The sequence below is a fragment of the Apostichopus japonicus genome, chromosome 4 (assembly GCF_037975245.1).
Source record: "Apostichopus japonicus isolate 1M-3 chromosome 4, ASM3797524v1, whole genome shotgun sequence".
Lineage (NCBI taxonomy): Eukaryota > Metazoa > Echinodermata > Holothuroidea > Aspidochirotida > Stichopodidae > Apostichopus > Apostichopus japonicus.
In genome coordinates, this window is record NC_092564.1 from 13,344,367 (window position 1) to 13,366,692 (window position 22,326).

The following is a 22,326-nucleotide window of genomic DNA, read 5'->3' on the forward strand; positions in this document are numbered from 1 at the left end:
AGTTAATAAATAGGTGTCAAGTTTGATACTGTCAAAAGTATGTCTCGACTCCTTGAATCAGCTGTCGGAAAGTGGGCTGCAAAGTGCGCATTGTATTGTGCGCAAAAGCACAGCTGTATCCATTGTACGTTTTTGTGCTATAGTAATTCTGTAAAGGCGTGCATGTATATGACGTTAGTTCTTCTACAACAACACGACAGTTACCACTATACTGATATACACTGTTTCAACTCCGTGATTCCGGAACGCATCACGCTGTCTCGGCGAAGTATTTTTATCACAGATTGCAAACACAATATAATCTCATCATGCCTGCTAAAGATCGTAAAATAGCTGTGATGGGCTATCGATCCGTGGGTAAGTTCAACAAGTTCAATAGGCCGGGGGACTTAGTTTGGCTAGGCCATTCACACAGTACAGATTCTACGCTTTAACTGAAGTCTAAACATGCCCTAACTAATAAGTGGTCAAATTCATAGGGCTGATATCCAAATCTAGTCGTAGTAGTAGTAGTCAGTGCGGGGGATGACAGTAAGATATTGCTATTTTTTGTGAACTGCAAGTGACATGCTTTTAAAAGATGCCCATCTTTTAGTTTGTGTTGCTGACAAGTTGTTGTGTATTTGCCATTGTGGTAAGACTCTTCAAAAGTCAATGCAGCATATATAGTACCACTATCAGTCAATTGTAGTTTATACTTTCCCAATGGGTTGTCATGTTACCTTCTTCTCAGATAGCGCTCAGATTGCCCAGTTGTAAATATTGCTATAGGTTTGCAGTGAAATTAGTACGTGGAATTACTTTAGGGCAGTTTGCTCTTCATGCAGTCAGTGTACAGTAATTATTTGCAAAGTGGAGGGTTATTTTTCCTTTCACATTCTATGCTCATTTCTTTGCAATATTTTCTCTGCTTCACACTGTTAAGTGTGTCTCCATAATCTTCTGGGTCTCCACATTGTCAGTAACCTCGCCTTCCAGCAATATCGCATTCGCTGCAATATTTAAAAAAAAAACTTGTGCTAATTTGATAGAGAAAGGAAGGTTGTACACCTTGTTGTCGATGTTGTTAACTCCCTGCTTTCCACAAATAGGGTTCCCTTCATTACCATTCTCTCCCACTGCCCCACCCCTTTCCGTCCTCTTTGCAACTCCGACTGTTATTTGGATTTTGCTTTTATGCTACTTAAAATAACACTTTGATTATATGTCAACTGCATGGAACTGTATGCCTTCAAATTAATGTGTGTATTGGACATGATTCCACCAATTTTCAAGCATGAAGATGTGATTGTGGACAGATTTCCTTATGGATGTGATATCCTAAGGACAACCACTTATACAACTCTTACATATTATCTATCCTTGCCCATATTTTGTACAAAATGATAGTCTTTAGGTGAAAGTGAAGCAGTACCAAGTCAAACTACCATTGCAAAGATATTGTTACTATCGGCTTTCGCCATTCAAATCACCATTTAGGGTGCAATACTGATAAAAATATAAATAATAAAAAAAACTGCAGCCTAAGGTTAGGCCATAGCTGTGTGCAATCCTTCTTCATTTTTACTTGCCTACTGTATTGTGATCTTAAATAACGCTAGCAGTTATTCATTTAGTGTTGTTTCATACTAGTCATGCATTCATAACATGACTGAATTTAAAAGATAAATGTGAAAATATGAAATATTTATGTTTAGTTTTGTTCTTTCGTGAATTTTTGCAGACTGCACTATTATGATATAATGCCTACCCAAATTTGGCCCGCTGTACGTGTGGTACATGAACCATTAATTAAATATTGTTTGTATCCTAGGGTGATGCTTGAAAATGTAAAATTTAATGCTGTTATCTTTGAACATATCTTATATCCATTTTAGTTCAAATAAAATAATTAAATTACATACATGAGATTTACAGTTCACATTTCACTAAATTTAAGTGCATATACTATACAACTTAGCACAGAAAGCATTGTAGCATGTGCAGGTACTGCAGGCACATACATAGGTTTTCAAGAAGTATAACGTGACCTACAAAAGGCATGATTGATCCACCATTGTATTTAGCATGCCCATATTGCAATTGTATTGCATATTCAATACCTTAGTTAATGACTAATTTTAGGATAGTTTACATATATATTTGCTAGCTTGCCCTCAATCAGTTGATGGGGAAAGGAAAATGGAAAGCCTAGCTGTGACTGCTTCAAACAGAAAAGTTTTTCAGTAGTTCAAAAGCCCAACAAAATAGCCTTATGAATAGCATTGTGCTGTGCTGTACTAAGATTGTTACACATTCCTCCATACATACAGTACTGTATGTTATAAATGACTGTGGCAACATTTTTGGTTAAAATTGGGTTTTAATAAATTTGGCTTTCACAACAATGAAAAGCTGACTAGGAATTATACACATTTTAAGAGCAAATGTAATTGGCTTGAACATTATTTGAACCAAGGACCTTATTAAATTCTTGCAATTTACCAACTGATCCATTCAGCACTAACATTTTCCTGGTTTTATGACCAATGCGGCCATTCAGTATAGTAATTGCCAATTGTTCTATTTTATCATAATGGTTATTGAATTTGTGGAATTAGCTAACTGTGCATGTTGTTCCCCATAAATTAGTAGAAAATGCCAAATATTTGGTGGCCTTAACTGATCTGCTGTTTTAAGTAAAGGTGACTTCTGTCAGCATGTAACCAGACCCTCCATTGGTTACCAGAACTTGCAAACTAGCAGCAACACTAACACTGATTGCATTTGCTGATACACATAGAGGGCTGCTTTTACTCTCTTTGGAGATAAACCTGTGATCTTGGCAAAGTAAACCCTATGGTCAAAGCATTGCTAACTTATGTTTGTGGTATGAACCTGATAAAGGGAAACATTGAAACAATGCACTTCCAAACCTTTCAATCACAACTTTGATGTTGAAAAAGGTTTACTCTTCCTTAAGTTTTATTCAAATTAAATAAAACTGTTAGCAAACTGCTTATCCACTAGAGAGCCTGTGTAGGAGAATGTGTAAAAATAAGTTGGCCTGACATTTCGATCCTAGCAGGATCTTCTTCAAAGGCTAAATGACAAGTAACAGTAACAGAAGGGACAAAGACATGCACAAAATACAGACAGGTTAATGAGCATGGTGAACACAAAGAGATAGATGTACAGGGTAAGGGGATTAGTAGACAAGAGATGGAGAGAAGAAAGAAAGTTTTATCCATAAGTTTAAAAACTAAGTGTAACGTTTGTATGTAATCATCTCCATAGCACATGGCTGCAGATAGCACTGTACAGTGTAAATCTTAGACATACAGTATTTACCATCTGACACCCAGTTTCATGGTTTATACTACTATAATTGTTACCAATTTCTAATCCTTCTAAAAAAGCCTGGCTCCTTTCTCTTTTGTCCCTCTCCCCATTAAGAAAGAATCACTTAGCAGCTTAACTTGGACTTCATACTGAATGTAACTGTATAACTAGGAGGGCTAAGAGGTGAGTTGTTGGGCTGGTTATATCTTTGTTGTCCTGTTCATTATCAGCAGTAACAGTGTACAGTAAGCAGATGGTGGTAATGTAAGACTGTTCGATATTTGAGATAAGTGTAACGTAAAATAACAAAAACTGTAGTTAAAGTAACATAAATTGAGCAGATTCTTCTGATTGGCTAACTGTCATGTGAAATAGTTCTTAGTCGTTGAACCATTATTCACAGTAATGTGCTCAACTACTACTGTATATACACACAGTACCGTTCACAAAGTACTCCAACAAAGTAAGTAACAGTCGGTGACTCCGTGAAGTTGTACATAACAATGGGGATAATTCACAGGAAGTGCTGGATTACTATAGGAGCAGAATACTCTGATATGACCTGGTTATTACTTCCTTGCTGTAACATTGTAGTCTGATAGTCAAAATGTCTAAATGAATGTTATGGCGTAGCAACAGAAGTTGATTTTGTCACAAAATTTGCTGTACACATGCAGGAGCTGCTGTAATAGTAGACCTGCTGAAAACTGCATCCTGGTGTAGGTGTTTACTAGTCCTGGTTCTGGTAAATTTGCTAATGTTAAGATGAGACAAAACAATACATCATAGCTACTGTACAGATTGGACCTGTTTAAGGTAAAACCTAGGACTAACTTTCCAGGGGGTTACTTTGATGTGTGTTCTTTAGTCTTAGATCTTCATTATCTGTCAAAGCAGACACATGGACATCATTGTGACTTCAATGTTTCCCAATCATGTGTGTGTCAATACTGAGTTGGTGTCTTACCTCACAGACTAATGGAAAGCTAAACATTAGCCACTGTAGGTAGATCACTGAGCAGGCTCTAGTGTTCTGTACACTGTACCATATACCATTTCATATGAATACACATATGTAGCCTATGTGTGGTTGTGTTTGCCATACTGTGACTAGTGTGACTTTGATGAACAAACAGTGAGGGTAAAATGTTGTCCAATACTTTACCCCCAGTCTGGAGCTGTCTAGCTGGCTTGTTCATTTGATGTCAACAGAGGTAACACAGATTGTTGTCCCTAGGTATATTTCTCTATCTGGTTAAACCACTAACTCCTGTAGAGACTTACTATACTGTACATGCTGATACAGTACTTCCAAACTGTTGTTTGCAAACCTCCTACATGTATACTATGTTTTACCTACTGTTACAGGCTAGATGAATAATTTTCAGGCAAATAGTTGCATGTTATAAGCAACTCCAAAGCAACCTTTTCCATCAAGGATGGGATTGATAAATTCTCCAGTGCTTTTTATAGTCATCCTGGAACAGACCACAGCTAACAAGAATAAAATTGGATATCCGATCTTTTAAATATTCGTGCTGTTTTTTTTTGTATTATTTCTTGCTGAAGGCAATAGGAATCTTTGCGATGGTGGTGACATGTGTGTTTTTGTAATGCCTTGACTAATAAACACTGTAACTCAAAAAGTATGTGGTAGATGAACTTAATTGGTTGGTAGATGCACCTTATCGAGTACAAGAACCCTATTGAAATTATAATGAAATCAAATGTCGTTTGAAGTCAAAAGAGATCCAATTTTTAAGCATGGTAACTCACAAAATGAGGCTTGGCAAGCCTTGGATGAAGTTCATACTCGGTATGTAGATCCACAAGTGAGTGAATATAAGATTGGTATGGGAGTTTGTGGAAGTAAAAGGTCACATACGGTCAATAGCTCTAGGCCAAATTCTGCAAACCATGTAAACAGTAAACACAATACACTGCAAAACTGAAGCTTGGATAAAGTTTGTACCTTGTATGTACATTCCCTTTGTACTTAAATTAACCCAAACATGATTGGTGGAGACCAAAGAGGTGACGGTTGTAAACCTTGTAAATGTTTGATGAGCTTCGTACTTGGTATGCATGAGGATTGAGTTTGACGAATACACAAATCCTGTTCTTTGTGTGAAGGTCAAGGTTCAAAGGCCAAACACAGGTCAAGGTCTGCTATATTTGTGAACCCTTTTAACTCTCAAGTAAAGAATAAATAAACTTGATATATATGTGGACACACACTATTTAGTGGAACAATGTTATGGTTTTTTGTGGTCAAAAGGTCATTTGAGGTCATGGTCTGAAAATCTTGTAATCAGAATAACCCCAAAAGTAGAAACAAGATTTGGACCCACCGTAATGTTAAAAGTACAAGAACCTTTTGTGCAGTTTAAATGTTCTCATATTTAATGTGACAAGGAATCACTAAACCTGTGGTTAGCTTTCTGTTTCACATAGCCATTATCTATTCCTACAGTGAGACTGTAGCTTACAGTGATTAACAGAGTCTAGTCTTCTCCTGCATCCTTTGAGAGTTTGTATTTATAAAGCAAATTACTGCATCTCAAAATTTACTAATTTGATTACTTCCTTTGCTCTTGGGAAATCAGATGAAATGCTGTTGGGTCACTAAACATCTCTTCCTGCACATTCAAGATTGTGAAAACAAAATTAGCACAGATTACTGTTGCTTTTTCTGAAACTGTAAAGATATGTGGGAAATGGCACTTGACTTTTGTGATAAGACTTTTCAAAGGCATTGTAAGGCAACCTCTTGTTGCAGATTATACAGGGTATCTGATAAAATATTAAGCCTTTGTTCAAGCATGGTTTGTATAATAACATTGACTTGAATAATGTGCATTCTGATCAATATTTCCCACCCAATTCTAAATTAATTCAAACTTAAAGTATTTCATGATTAAAATATCTTTTTCAGTCAAAACGGTGTGACCCTTGGCATTCATTAACATATTTTATTCTTTCTCCACACCCAGGAAAATCCTCTCTGACGATACAGTTTGTGGAGAACCATTTTGTAGCCTCGTACGATCCCACCATTGAAAACAGTATGTACACATCTTTTAATGTTTACCTTTAATATCCTCCCATAGATTACTCCTGCTGTGGTACGATTTCAAGATGACCCAATTGGCACTGATATATAATTTCTCAAATTGCAAAACTAGATTGTTCGTAATCATTAAACTATGAGTCAGAGATGTTCATAAGGTAAGGATAACAACTGCCATGCCTGTGCCTAATTTGACGGATATTGTGTGCAACCCACATTGCTGCACATGGGAAGAAGGATGACGTCAGATCCCAAATTGATAACCAATGCTCATGTCCATGGAGAAGCAATTTCTGTGTCACTGTGGATACGTATTTGCATCTTCATTATTAATGCTTGGATGAAAGTTACAATAAACTGAACTAGTTTTCAGTGTGATATAGTGTGGCTTCTGCAGCAAGACATGTAAGGTGTACATGTAGTTTCTAAGACAATTGGGAGGACAAAGATGGACTTTATAATTAATTTTAGTGTCTCAAAGTTACACCATTTTTATGTTTTGTCCTCTTTAGACTAGGACAAATAATCTCTCATTTGCATACATGTGTTTCCACATGCATGTTTATGTACTACTGTACTTGTCTACTCATTGGGGTCTTACTGTATTTCCACCATGTCATGCAGATAAATTATCAATTTCATCTTTGATGGAAGTCAAGCTGTACAGGGACCTTCCCTGAAATTTGAGTAAATTTCATGCCATTCAGGTTAAGGTCCCACTGGTAAGAGGATTCATTGAGATGTGGAATGGTGGAGGGCGAAAAAGGGTTTAACAGGTAACTATTGTGAAGAAAAATCAGGCTTTTTCATGCCCTTTTGAACTATAAAGGGATACCGGCTATATAGAATGGACCTAAATAACAGGAGAGACTTAGCATAATTAGCTTAATCATACATTTCAATGACTTAAGATAGGGTATTAATAGTTTTTACAAAGTATAGCACACATAGTTTAATTTGCTGGTAATACTGTTATATGTTCCTGCACACACACATGTGGTATTTCCAGTGCATACTGCACAGACACAGTGATCATGAAGATACTGAATTACTTCATACAACAGAGTATGGATGGTAGACATACTGTATTCCATCGGTTGGCACCCCACTGATTCCCTACCCACCCATTATGTATAACTTTACTTGCACAACTATAAGGTTCACAGCATTCCATGTTCTTTATCCACAGGTATGGATGTGACAGTCTACTTAGCTTCATTTAATTCTTAACTTCTTAAGGTTTATCATTGTCCTCTGCCATAACAGCTAAACTGTTAAATTTGTCCAACTAAATTATGTCTGACTTATCACCAGTCAGTACAACTAGCTACCTGTAAAATGATATTACAGAGAATGACTCGGCTGAAAATGTAGCTCAAAATAAGAACAATTACAAATGGAGGAGGATTAGCAAAATAGCCTTGAAACAGAATTTTAGTATCTTTTTCTGATTTCAATAGGATATCTTCAGTATATTTAATAGTTTGATGGTGATTTGTTTGGTCACATGCAGAGTTAGTCTTTCAGAGGAATGGAAACAATTATGCAGGACAATAGGACAAATTGTTTTTGTAGGGCTGTTTGTTATTCATCTAGAAATAGTTTTTGCTAATTAGTATGCTAAGCTTGGAATTTATTAATGCAGTGACCAGCGTATGTCATAGTGTTATCACTGATACAGTGTTAGTAGTGCAATTTGTTTAGTCTGAAATTCAACTTTAGATTTGAAAATCTAACATATTCCATTTATTCCTTTTTGCAACATTTGGTCAAACTAGTCACACTGCCAGCTGAGGTACACTAAACTCTTTCCATAGTTCATTGCTGGTGCCATTTTGTCAATTCGTTCCATCATTTTTATCTGCATATCTTATAGTTTTGTTGTGAAAATGGTGACTTGTTATACAATTTACGATTCTTTACATAACCAGAAAGCCTGTTTAGAACAAAGGTATCCACAAGAACGAAAAGGTATCAAGTGAAATAGGTCAGAGTACAAGAAAATTTATAAAGAAAATTTTATGCATTTGTCATTTTTGCTATTTCTCTTCCCAGCATTCGAAAAAGTCTTAAAAGTGAATGGCCAAGAGTATGCCTTAAATATCATCGACACAGCCGGTCAAGATGAATACTCAATATTCCCGCAGTCCCTATCGATGAATATTCACGGTTACGTTATAGTCTACACAGTTACATCACAAAAAAGGTGAGGTGTTTGTGTCACTTTTCATGTAAATTATATAATGTTACTCTTGAATGTTACTATCCTGTGAATGGCTTGCTTTGAAATTTTTTTCTAATCTAGAACATAAATTCATGTTAAAAACATTCATGACCTTAATAGAGCTCCATTAGATAAATGTGTCTTCCATAATCCATATCCATTTTGTGAAATGATCTCCTCGCAGTGTTGCTCCCAAATTTGCTAGAAGGTCAAATAATTGTTACTTGACATTGAAACTGAAAGCTAATTTCAAAAGTAATTTCTCCCCCTCTGAAATATCATCTTGTCAAATTCAATGCCCTGCAATTTTGGGAAATACTGGAAAACTGGAAGATCAGATACTCTAGGAAAGTGCTTTTGTAGACTTGTAACAACATAACTATGCTAACAATGGCAGCCATATATCTACTTCTAAAGAACAAATTTATCTTTGAGCATGGGCAGACTGTAGAAGTTATTACTGTAAGTGTCATTTTGTTAAATCTCAACAATTTGCAAACTTTGCAAGTTGAGAGTTGAAGAAAAAGAAAACCACCAAACTCGGTGGAGGGTGGGGATGGGAGGGTGGGGATGGGAGGGTGGGGATGGGGATGGGACAGGAATATGGTTTACAGTGCAATGTATCCTGCAATCACAAATGAGGAAGAAGGAGTGAATGCTTAGTGAATGAATCTTTAGTCCATAAATGACGAGTACATGTTGTCCAGCTCAGCCTAACTATTACGTCGCATGTTAGATACTGTACTGTTAACTCTTTTTGTGCAACCAGACATTCCTAAGCTCAAATGATGTCCTCCTTTTGTGGATTATAAAAATTGCCTCAGTAAAGTGATAGATAGCAATGTTGTTTTTACATTAGATTGAAGCTCCATGCACTCTGCATATCCTCTTCAAAATGAGGCCCACAGGAGAATTTTTGCATATGTTGCACTAGAACAAATAAATTTAGTGAACTCTCACTGTTGATATCGAACAAAATTGAGTTCCATATTATAGAAAGTTAGCTATATATAGGTGATAGACCATACATGCTGTACATGTACATGAACGATAACATTGTCATAAACCACTACAGGGAGGTACTTAGTATAATATATTGTACACGACAAGGGTAATGATGTAATATGTGTATGTAACATGTCATGCAAAACCATGCCATGGGAATGAAAATTCTCCATGTTTTGTATTTTGACAGCTGCCTTTTGACTTGTTATTTAGAAGATACAGTACCAAGTGAGCTGCATATCGGTCTGACATTTTATCATTTAGTCGGTGTGTCAGTGCCAGATTTGCGTTATAATGCTTTACTCCTTGTAAGAATAGGAATCTGTGTTGAGTCCATTAAAATTTAGACAATTTTACAAAAAGTACAAGATATACGCAATAATATTGGAGTTGATCAAAGCTAAGACACTCTCCTAGAGTTTGTCAATATTTGGTTCATTGTGGCATCTCTGCAGTCCAGGTTTAATTAATAATGTTCATACTTCTATTAATTAGCTATTAATTCTATTACAAACTTCTGTCAGTTTTCTGCAAACAATAGATGATCCAGATATGAAACATCCTTTCTTGTTTAAGTTATAAAGCATATATATAACTAGATTTCAACTTTGAAATCAAAATCTTTGTAATAAGAGGGTTTTCCAGTGCATAGGGAATGAATGTCTTACTGCTCTCACAGTGTCACAGGGACACACCAATTGTCCTCCAAAAAATGGAATCACAAAAAATGACCATAATCCATATGTAGTTGAACTTTATCACAAGATGACAATGAACAATTTTGCTGTGCTTCACTATTGTGTTAATTGTGATATCTTTTTGGAGGTGAGTGCAAGAGGAAGGTGCACGCCGTAGAATACAAACATTGCGAAAGTTTGATAAGTCGCGGCGTACAGTAGAGCTCCTTGTTGCAAGTTCCAGCCAATGTTGTTCTTTGACAGTACTATGTCAATTGTCAAGCCCATGGAATGTATATTTTTAAAAGGCATTACAGAAATCTCTCATTTGGTGGGAAAAGTCTCTTTCATATATTCGTAGCTTGGTACTAAATTACATTTGGTTGTCTGCATTCCCTCGAGCCTGTGATATTTGTTCATCAATTTCCTGCATGATCGGTAGTCGTCTTCGGTGGAGCTGCAGATGCTCTATGCCGTCATTGCATCCAGATTTACGCCCTGAATGTTCACTCGAGGTATCCAGTTTTATTCAGGAAGTCTGAATCTGCCTACAGCTTCTCACGTATGGATGCATTTTTTTTGCTTTCTCCTAACAGCTTTGACGTCGCCATAGAGATTTACGACAAACTCATGGACATGTCAGGGAAGATAAGGTGAGTAACGTGGGGTTTCCTTTTTCCATCCATGTCTCAATGGGATGAAAATGAACCTAATTGCTCCCTAAAGTAAAGATGGTTTTCTTATCTAGTGTCATAAAAGGTGGGCTTTGTAATTTAATTTACAGCAGTTTTGATACAACGCATGATAAACTTATATTGCTCTAGGTAGGAAACGACCAGATAAAGAATGAAGACTAGTCAAGAAGATAAATCATATTAAATTATGTGACATTTTTGCTTGGGGAGGGGAGGGGCGGCAGAAGACAGATTCAATGGATGCAGGGTTTCTTTAACTGTTGTGTCACCGTAAATGTCATGTACATTCATAGCAAAGAAAGTTATATTAAGTTTGGAATCGGTGATATCAGGATGACATCTCTGTGCTCTACCAATTGAGTCATCTATCCCTACATGAGTGGATCCCATAAAACCATTTCTTCTTTTTAGTCTGCCAGTCGGCCATCACATTCCAGTGACACATAAGTTTTAAATATCTCGTGATCATTATGAAGAGGTTTTGTCTCTCAAGTGAATCTTGAACCACATTAATTTTTTTACTTTCAAAAAATATTTTAATTAAAGAAGGAAAAGAAAGAAGTTTTTTATTTTTCTCTATTTTCTTGCCCAAGCAATACCTATCTCATTTACGAAGGTGTACAATAATTTGGTCAAAAATTCTACTCATGAGGGGACGTTCTGTTTCATAATATTACAACCTAAGTTACATCATAAACTGTAATTGAAATGTTAGGGTATCCTGCTTCCATGGGAAATTCCACGAATTGGATACATACTACATAGCAACCTTACCCTTTAATGACATATCTCACAAGTATGGTAGTTTTAGTACAGGAAATGCTATTGCTTCTCTGATGTCTTAAATGTACATTCCAGTACATCATACTAATACAATACTCATATTTGTCTTGTTTGTGTAATAGGTTGATGATCTTTATTTACCATATTGCTATGGTAACACAGAAAACATGATTTCAGTCACACCGGTTCTGTTCTATTAATTGTCACTTGCGTGTCCATATTCTGTCATGAGATACAAATGTATACAGTGATGTGTATGGGAGTGTGGAAGTTTTAATACAGGAGAAATTTGTTTACTGCCCATATATCTTACTGTAGATTCCAGTACATCTTACTCATACAAGACTCATATTTCTCTTGTTTGTGTAATAGGTTGTCAATTTTATTTACCACATTGCTATGGTAACACAGAACACATGATGATGTTCACACTGGTGCTATTCTTTTAATTGTCACTTGTGTGTCCCTAATTCTCTCAAGAGATACAATGTTATACAGTGACATGTTCAACATTATTAAGTCCATCTGTAGGTTAACATGTGCGTTACCAACTGTACACTGGGTTTTATTTTGACAGCGGAAAAAAGCAGTTACCATGGTAACTACTGGTAGGCTGGTCGGTCTCAAAACACTGTCCTGCCAAAACAAATATCATTAAAACTTGGGGAGGAATGAGACTAAATGTGGTACTTTAGAACAAACATACAGTACAGCCTTTTTCCATTCTTCTAGATTTTACAGTGATGTATGTGCCTGTTAGATAGAAACCTTTAAAAGGATCTCCAATCTTCTCCAGTGTTTGAATTTCTGAATTTCTCAGATGTGATCGTTATTAACAACGAACATATATTTAGGTGTCATTATATTTTTTTACTTTCTTTCTCTTCTGCAGCGTACCTTTAGTACTGGTTGGAAATAAAACAGATCTTCATCTAGAAAGGTAGAGCTATGTTCCTCATTTATTCAGAGTATCTACTGCCATGAGTGGAAGTTATTTCATGTTTATAGAATAAGCCTCTCATGATACTTTCATCTCTCTATTTCTTGTGTGTGGTAAGGTGCGTTAATTCCGCAAGGTCGTTCCTCTTCGCTTTTCCAGTAGGTGGCAAAGCCTTGTGGAGGGATACTCTTTGAATATATATATTCTATCATTTTTATTATATAAATACTTCCACATAAAGTAACAGAATATTTGAAGTATGTTATATTCACCGGGTGAATTTGCAAGGCCATTCTTTTCCTAGAGGAACATACAAATGAGGTACTTTTGTTATAAAAACACTGTTACTGTAGAATGGTGAAAGGATAAGAAGATTGTGCATTTGATGTAGCTGGGATTAGCAGTGAGGTGAGATTAATTCAAAACGAGAGGCATTGTAGTGGAAAGAAGTAATAATAAACCTGAGTCTTCTATACAAAAAATATGTAAAATATTAAGATTATTTAGCCCCACTGGCAGAGTTTTGTTTAACAAATGGATCCCTCTATACATTAGCTTACATGTTTGTGTATAATGCAAGAATATGTTGATCTATGCTAACTGACTACTGTATGTTTGACTCCCACTAGTACTGTAGAAGTCTATGGAATTACCCAAGAATTTACCCATTCTTCACATAATATGTACAATTGCACTCTATTCTTACCTGGCTTACAGTAATTTGAAAACTAGCAGCATCTCACTTCTCTTTATTTCTGTCTCAAATCGTACAATACATTTTCTTAAATGAAAAGATTTAATCCCACTTGAATCCTCCTGTTGGTCATACATTTAAAATTGAACTTTCAAAATACATAATAGCATTTAATTTGTGGTGCATAAACTCTTACCAAATCCCACCATCTGAGTTTTGTTGATTAGACATTCCAAAAAGTATTTCCCAAAAGTAATTAGCTTCACCCCTTTCAACTCTTTTTGTTCATTGTCATGCCAATACTGGGTTTTGAATTTTTTCAGCAGATGTGTACAGTAGACACCTATTAGGTATATCTTTCATATCCTGTTTATATTGTATCAGTCTAATCATCACAACAGGGTAAAGTATTAGCCAATGCATGGAATGCAGAATTGTTAAGTCATCTGCCAAAAGCTGATTATTTCTTTCCATTTTTCACTTTCTTTACTATTTAACAAATTTCCATAACAGTTATATATCTCCTGTTTGTATTCCATCAGAGTCATATCAACACAACAGGGTAAAGAATTAGCTGATACATGGAATGCAGAATTTGTGGAGTCATCTGCCAAACAAAATGAGGTAAATAGTCCTTTAGTATATTTAGTTTCCACTTTGGGACTTTTAATGTTTCCTCATTTACAGTTTCAGTTTCATCTGAAAGTGATATAAACAGCAGGAAGAAGAAGAGAAAGAAAATAAACAACTCATATTATATGAGTAGCAAAAAACAAAAGTTAAATGTGGTGTCTGCTTTTGATTGTTACATAGTAATCAGTCCAAAGGAGTGTACCGTTATGGTTTCCGGGGTCTTCACCTTTGAGAAGAAAAACAGGATTAGGTTTTTGTTTTCCCTTGGGAGGTATCACAGCTTACCCTGGATGCATCCAAATTTGAGAATGGGTGGTGGATAAACGTTGAACCAAAGAGACATATGTAAGCTGGAACAGGTCACACTGATAGTTTACAAATCAAGTAGTTAGTTAGAGTACTACTAAAGTGCGCCCACGTAGCGCCAGTCTGTGCTTTTATATAGCATGCCCTTGAATGTTCACACTACAGTCTTGATCACCTGGGGGGAGGTGGGGGCTTTGGAGGGGGGGTGGAATTCACCTTGCCTTCTCAAGTGTGAAACAAGGCTTTGATGATTTATTGCAGTAATAGTAGACAAGTCAAATGTGCATTGATGCTGAGACTGGAATCTAATTGTTTAAGCTCAAAGCCACTACTTTATCTAGTTGCATCTGGGATAAGAGGTACGCAAATAAAACAGTGTCGTTCATTAGCTGCATTTCAAGTACTGAAAGAAAACAAGCAGATTTTTTTTTTTTTTTTTTAATTAAAAATTCCCTGCTCAGTTTTTCGCTTGTATTAAATACTACCATGGAAGGTCGCTGGGCAACAAACTTTTGGAACCAATTGAAGTCAGTCATTTATAAGTTTAGTCATATTCATGTAGTGAAAACAGCTACGATATCTTAGTTTGTTCCAAGCAATCTTGTTTTTAAAAATAATTCAGCCATTATTAGCCAGAATACAAGTGAATTTTGAATAGTTTGCTAACAGATAAATAATAAAACTTGCGATGTAGTAATCTTCATAGTAGACTCTAGACTTCAGCATATCAAAAGAACAACACAGTTGCTATACTGTGAATAATTTGATATGATAATTGGGCTACACATTCAGATTATCTTTTGTATTTGTATCTTTGATAAACAGTCAGCCATAAAAGTACAGTTCCTTTGAAATGACAAGTTTGACTTTGAAAATAAAAGGTAAAAAATTGTACTTTTGGGATGCTTTGCATGTGGTGAAAGATAATTTGAAGGGTGACTCAAATGGAATCACCAAACCCACCAATACTCCCTACCTCTCCCCCCCCCCCCAAAAAAAAAAAAAAACATGTGTTTCTCTTCATCCATTGTTATTTCTCTCTCTTTCAGAGTGTCTCTGAAATATTCAAAGCTGTTATTCGCCTGATAGAGAGGCAGGATGGCACACAGAAGAAGGAGGATGGTTGTTCTATACTCTAACTCTTTGGAGGATGCTGTGAGAGACAGTATGTGTGTATTAAGGTGCCCTGTCTTTTAAATAAATCCTATGCTGTGTTTCAAATGGATCCTCCTTATGGTTGAAGGCCTCACTAAGGACACCGCAGAAGGGAACAAAATGGTTACCATGGAAATTTGCAGGAAACCCATAGTTGTGATTAAGAGACAACATACAAAAGCAGTCATCTGTGAACAGTTGAGTTTGTAACTGTTGTCATGAGACGATTAATATGTACCTTTGAATAATTATATTGAGTGGGTTGAATAATAGCTACTTCAGGAAGCGTTTAGCGCAAAGTACCTTCCAAATGAATGTTGCTCTCCAGCTGGTTAATATATGATATATCAGTGACCTACTGTAAGTAACGATTGTCAACAGACTCCAGCCACTGAGGATCCAAGGATGGCAGAAGTGGTATGTGAGGGTTTGTTTACTCACACAATCCTCAGATGAACATAAAAAGTCCTTGAACTATATTGAATTGTAATTTAATGAAGTTGAAAAGTGTGTCTCAAATGTCAGGCATTTGCCTCATGTAGAAAGCTATCACAGTTTAATGGATACATGTTATAGATAGTTTGTAAGGAACCAAGGTATCTGGTGTATACATAGTCAGTTATATTTTACAAAGTGAAATTATATACTGTAATGTCCTAAAATACTATTTGTGTGATGAGACAAAAATGGCCACCTCTGAAGTAGATGTGCTGTTACATGGTTACATTGCAATGTTAAAAGTGAAAACATTCTTTAATAAAAAAAATGCAAAGAGGATCATTCTGATTTGCAGTCGTAGTGAAAGCAATATGATTTTTTGGCAGGTGTGCTATGAAAGTTTCTTCCAAAGTTAGAAAAAAAACATTCTAGCTTTTATAGTTTTCCTTCAAAGTATTTTTTTAACACCACATGAATGTAGAAGTTTGGTATGGTCGGGCTACCTTAAAGAGCTAAACAAGATAAACTTGAAGTTGCTGAAACCTAATTTTATTATATTGCAGAGAGTAAATTCTGCTTTAGCTACAGCTATGGAAGTTTCAACGGCTGATGTTGTTAATGATAACAAGTCAACATTCCAAACTCTTGGAGTATTTAGTAAGTACCTTCTGTACAAGTGTATAGACATATACACAACATACGGGGACATGCACAGTTTGGTCAAAACACACAAAATGTTCTGATTTTCTCTCCTTTTTAGTTCAAGCAGTTCGTATAAGACATATTGTCGTCTTTAAACAACAGAGGCTTCAATAAACTGTGACCTTTCTTAGAAAAGAAGGCTAGCAGTGTTTCGCTTGTGTTAACATATCAAATCCCACCAGTTTGGTGATCCCAGCAGCAGTTTCATTGGTAAACCATGTTAGATGATTAAAAATTACAGATCTCAGAATGAGATTTCCAGGGCAGTGACAAATGTTTTGGTTTATTGAAATTGATAACTTAAATTGAATAGATGAGCTATACCTGTTTTCAGTTTCATCATACGTTCTCCTCCCCTTCTCTTGCCCTTCCTTATACTCTAGATTGACTTGTATTTGGACATTGAAATTATAAATGCATGTATCAATTATAAACCCAAGTTTTTCAGCCTCTAATTCACTTCTGCCTTTGGTTACTGCATCAGAAGTATGAAATACGTGTGAAGTGATTTTTTTTCCAAATTTAATAATTGGTCAAAAAGAAACATTTTATGGTATTTTTTTAACATATTGAAGTTTGGTTTAACCTTTTCTGTATTTTGTTTTCTTGAAATCGTATAAACTGTTGTTGTAAATGACTTTGGTTTTGTCGCAGATGGAATCCTGTGTGATATATACTCATAGGTAATGGTGTAAATCAATGCTATGGTTCCCTTTTTTCTTTAGCTTTTTATCCTCCATTTTGTGTTTGATTGTAATTAGTCAGTCTTCTTTCACATGGTCGGACCAAATGACAATAAATCTGAATAAGCATGAAAGGAATTTACTGGGAATGAAAATGAATTGTTTGTTGTTTGGAGAACACAGCATATTTTGGCATGATATTTTATAGTTGTCATTATTCAAAGATGCTCATTACAGAATATAAATATATATATATACATATATATATATATGTATGTATGTATATAACATATATATATACACTGGCGGATCCAGGGCCTTTGTTTGGGAGGGGCCAAAGTGGCATTATAGTGATATGGGGGAGGGGTCTAAGGGGAGGGGTTGCCCCCCTCCCCTTTGGAAAATTTTCTATTGCTGAATGCCCTCAGATGCAATTTGGTGCAACAAAAGTGTACAATGGTGATGTTAATTTACTTCTAAAAAAAATGTTTCCCGGGTGTAATTTTCTAAAATATTTATAAAACAAAGTTGGGATCATCTTTCTCAAGAAATTTTATTTCTCATAGGTTATAAATTTCTTACAACCAGCCTGTAACTGCAAAATGGTGTTAAACTGTAAATCCTCATGCTCATACATTTACATAGCTCCCAACTCTTGAGAAGGCAAATGCTGGTCCATGCCACGAATCGCCGTCCTGGGGGAGGGGTATAAGGGGAAGGGGTTGCCCCCCTCCCCTTTTGATTATTTTTGGAATCCTGGTGAAAATGGTGGCACTTAGAAAGGCTTTTATCACCCAAAATTTTCTGAGAAATATGCATTTTTTTGTGTGTAACATCAATAAATTGAATAGTACGTGATAATTCATTCTTTCCCGTGGCATGAAAATGTTCGCTGCTCGCCCCAATGAAAAGAATTATAGGCTAATTTGAGGTTCAAATGATGCTGTAAAGGAGGTTTTATACTCTATTATGCTAAATGCTAAAGAAATGATGGTTGCTAAGTCAAAATTTGATGCAATTTTTTATGTATAATGGCTCACCTTTGGGGGGGGCATGGCCCCCCTTGGCCCCCCCTTGGATCCGCCAGTGTATATATATATAAATGTATAATTATATATAGGTAAAATCCATAAGGGAATTTGAGCTTTTGTTGCTCAAAATGAAGATTTACATTTTGCAGAATTGTTGCCACCTTCAAAAAAGTTAGTAGAGTATCAGTTTCCATAGTAAAAGCCACATTTGACATGTGTTGACACATTTGACACCACAAAAAGTTTATTGTGGAAAGTGATAAATTTTAAGGGGGATCATGTTTGAGACAAGAAATAGGAGGGTAGAATTATAACCGTCATAAATGACATCGAACACTTAGTGGTGTCATTTTTGACGTTCTTTGGAATTTTAAGAGGAATATATCAATATGTTTGAATTGCCAATATTTTTATGGTATCCTTCTTACAAGCAAATGACATATTGAATACTAAGCCTTCAAGTGCTGCAGATGTGTGATTCAGTAAATAGTAGAAAATTGAGCTGCCTTTGATGTGATTATTTATTGTGGTAGAATTTTAAAGGGCTAAAGTTGAGCACTCTGAAGCAGAAGTATGCTTTGATTGTTTTGCCAACATCATTAGGGAATGTATTCCAAAGATAAAACAATCCTATGCTGCAAAAAATAAACATATAAAACAAATAAAACAAATATACATCAAAAGTAACAAGCTGTTCTTTGTGCACTTGTTTTGCATTCAGATGTAGGGCTTGAACAAAGAATCACCAAGTCCTCACAAGAATTCTATTGTAGTGTATTTCTTTTATTATTATGTATTTGTTATTATCTTACTCTACATTTTAGTCATCCAGTTGTACCAGTATAAGGTTATGCAATCTGTTTGAGATTTACATTCGAAGATTGCACTAACAGCAGGTGCTTCTTGACAGTTGTTCTTATTAAATCAAAGAAGATTTTCATCGGCACCTGACCTCTATCTTTTTTTGCCAGTAGTGTTATACTCCTATCTTGTCTTAATAATTATACCTTGGACACATTTTGTCTCTGCAAGGTCAGTTACCTGCTCGTTTGTTATAAGTATATGATATAAAATTGTTAACACTGACTGGTGAAAGCCCCGCAAGACAGACGAATCACATGCAGTGCTTCTAGCTGTTATTATTGTGTCATGACCTATTTTATTACATTTCTATATTTTTCCTTTTCCTTCTCTTCTTCTCTCTTTCTTTCTTTCTTGATTTTGTTTGTTCGTTTTTTGGCTTCCTCTGTTTCTTCTCTTTATTGTTGTCACATTACCTACCATATTGTATATTTAATGAGCTAAAAGTAGTTTATGATTGTATGGCACAGTTTTTAACCAACATTTAAGGTAGATATATTTGCTTATAGTTTTTTCATCTAAAAATTCTAAATATGTAAGAACCCTTTTCTTTTAAGTTTACAAATGTCAAGCAACAAAGACAAATATGGTTGGGTTCTGATGGTAATAGGATACCAGTGAAGCAAAAAGCCTCTCCCCACCTCCCTCCTTCTCTCTCTCCTTCCCTCTCCTCCTTGTAATCCAATCTATTCTCTGGTTAAAGCTATTTACCAGATCAATATCGGATTGCTATTGCACCACCTGTGTGTTCAAATTTTAGCTTTAAATTTCCTGAACTCCTTAAAGCAGTTCGTTAAAGCTTGACATGTAGTTCCAACCTTTGGGAGCATAAGTGTCAAAAATGTTTAAACTTTCCTGTTTGGCTTTACGTGTTTATTATCGACATCATGATAAACAACGTCTGGAAGGGTGACGAAAAGTGGATCAAAATATTTAATTTCATGCAAGTGCACTTGCAGAAAAAATCATTGGGTAAAAGAAAATCAGAGGACAGTGTTCTCATTTCATTAATTACAAACGTAAGACAATACTTTTAAGATCTGGTTCAATTGCCAACCTAATTCAACAACAACAGTTTTAATCAATCGATAGACTACTCTTTTTGCAAAAAGTCACAAATGAACTTATCCTCAATTGGGTGGGTCATGAGCTCATTACAAGCAACTGTTTGAACATTTTTGGTCAATAATTAATAATCAATTAGTATATAAAGTACTACGAATGATATTATTCCTTTATACTGCTTTCAGCGTGCAGACAGAGCAATAAGTTTACTGTCTTGTCCATTATGACTGGATTTTTTTTTATCGTTCTTTGCTTTCAACAACAACAAATATTTAAAAGTGTATAAAGCAGACTTTTTTTCTCTTTACTTTTTCTTTTCTTTTTTCATTGTAATTATATCATGTATAGTTTAGTTGAAGGGATTTTCTTATTATCAACAGTGTGTTTCCACATGCAACTCTTACTGTGTTTGGTCTTATTTTCTGTCTTCATTTGGAGAAAAATTAAAGAGTACTACGTCTTATTTACCTTAAAAGGTCATCAGTATTCCCCTCACCCTCCCCCCCCCCCCCTTCCCAAAATATAGTAGAAATTTAAATTTCATCAAGCAATTTACTGCTAATCTAAAGATAGTTATTCACACTGAGGTCTAGTTTTACATTCCTGATGTCTGTGGAAAAGTAGATGAATCCAAACCTCCAGGGACGTACTTGTGAAAACTTTGCTTAACTTTTGAAGCCATTACTGTTGACCTTTAAAAGTGACATTCTGATAGCAGACTGTGAAACTTACCACGGAGACAATATTTCTTTTAATAGTTATGGCTGTTTCAAGGAAACATATTTTTGCAAGATAATCTCTCCAATATTTCAGGAAATGGAGCACAGTGGTTGAGCTATGTAGTCATAGTGGCACATGTGGTTCGAAAGCTTGCTGTTCTTTTATAATCTGGCACTTGGAATATTCCCATGATATGGACTACATTTGTAAAGTTTCATCGTAACTGTCTGAATTCTGGCAGGGATGAGGTGATTTCTGGGGACACCCCCAGATTTCAAGTACAGTCCCCGAGTACAAGTGTCCTGGAATTCATGAACTCTCCCGGAAATATTTTCCACTAATTTAAAAGGGTCTTAAATAATGTAAATTTTAACTTTTTAGCCTCCTTTTTAGTCAAGACAGCTGGAACGTAATTAGAATGTGATTGTTTACAACAATGAACACACGCAAAGTTGATTTATGACTTGCATATAGAGGCAACCCAGAATAATAAGACTTCCAGTTACCTTCATGTTTTTAATTTTATTTTAATCTCAATCAAAATACTTCTTTCTGGATGAAGCATTTTAAGCTTGGGCATCTCCTTGAAACATAAAGACACTGATAGAGCCTCAGAAAGCCAATCCTTTCTTTAAAGCAGACAGTGTAGGGCACAAAATTGTTCAGGGGAACATATCTTTGATTTGAAGGGGGACCTGTCAAATCATGTTACCTCGAAGGCTATCCACAAAAGTTTGCCAAGAAAAGATACTAGTAGTTTTGTGATTTTTCATCGAAGTAATAAAAGTTTTAACAGGTCGTCAAATCAGAACTAGGTTTTTCGTTTAATTTCACCAAATGCAACGTTTCTATAGACCCCCGAGTGCTAGAGCTGAATGGATAAACACCTTTCATAACATGTTAAATATACCATATGGTACATGTCAAGATATTGTTGTCATAGGAGATTTTAATTTTAACATCTTAAATGAAAGTAATAATAAGACATGGGAACACACTGTAAATCATTTTAACTTGGAACAAATGGTAAAGGAACCAACCAGAGTTACCGAAAACACATGCTCTCTAATTGATCATATATATATACTACTGATAGTGAAATGGTAAAAAATATTCAAGTACCACATATCAGATTGAGCGATCATTTTCCGGTGTACTTTTCCCTGTGCCATAAAGAGAAACAAACAAAGAAAAAACAAAGAACACCTCAATTACATATAGGGCAGTGAAAAATATAGATGATGAATTATTTTTGCACAGTATAATTTCTGAATTAAATCAAGAAAAGGCACTTAAAATATGGGAAAATGCATTGATTAGTAT

General features: G+C 35.5%; 1 protein-coding gene across 1 annotated transcript; it reads left to right on the forward strand.

Annotated features, from left to right (window-relative positions):
• Positions 1–80: 80 nt before the first annotated feature.
• LOC139966508 (GTP-binding protein Rheb homolog) lies at positions 81–20,680 on the forward strand. The gene is made up of 7 exons (XM_071969586.1): positions 81–357; positions 6,315–6,386; positions 8,447–8,597; positions 10,894–10,950; positions 12,668–12,715; positions 13,952–14,033; positions 15,398–20,680. The coding sequence occupies exons 1-7, from the start codon at positions 309–311 to the stop codon at positions 15,485–15,487; spliced, it is 549 nt and encodes a 182-aa protein (XP_071825687.1). The 5' UTR covers positions 81–308; the 3' UTR covers positions 15,488–20,680.
• Positions 20,681–22,326: the final 1,646 nt, after the last annotated feature.

What these genes read in the sequence shown, in the direction of transcription:
- LOC139966508 (XM_071969586.1), top strand. Translation starts at nt 309, where the DNA reads ATGCCTGCTAAAGATCGTAAAATAGCTGTGATGGGCTATCGATCCGTG. An exon ending in CGATCCCACCATTGAAAACA is followed by an intron (nt 6,387 to 8,446) that starts GTATGTACACAT and finishes TTCTCTTCCCAG; the next exon opens with CATTCGAAAAAGTCTTAAAA. An exon ending in ACAGTTACATCACAAAAAAG is followed by an intron (nt 8,598 to 10,893) that starts GTGAGGTGTTTG and finishes TTCTCCTAACAG; the next exon opens with CTTTGACGTCGCCATAGAGA.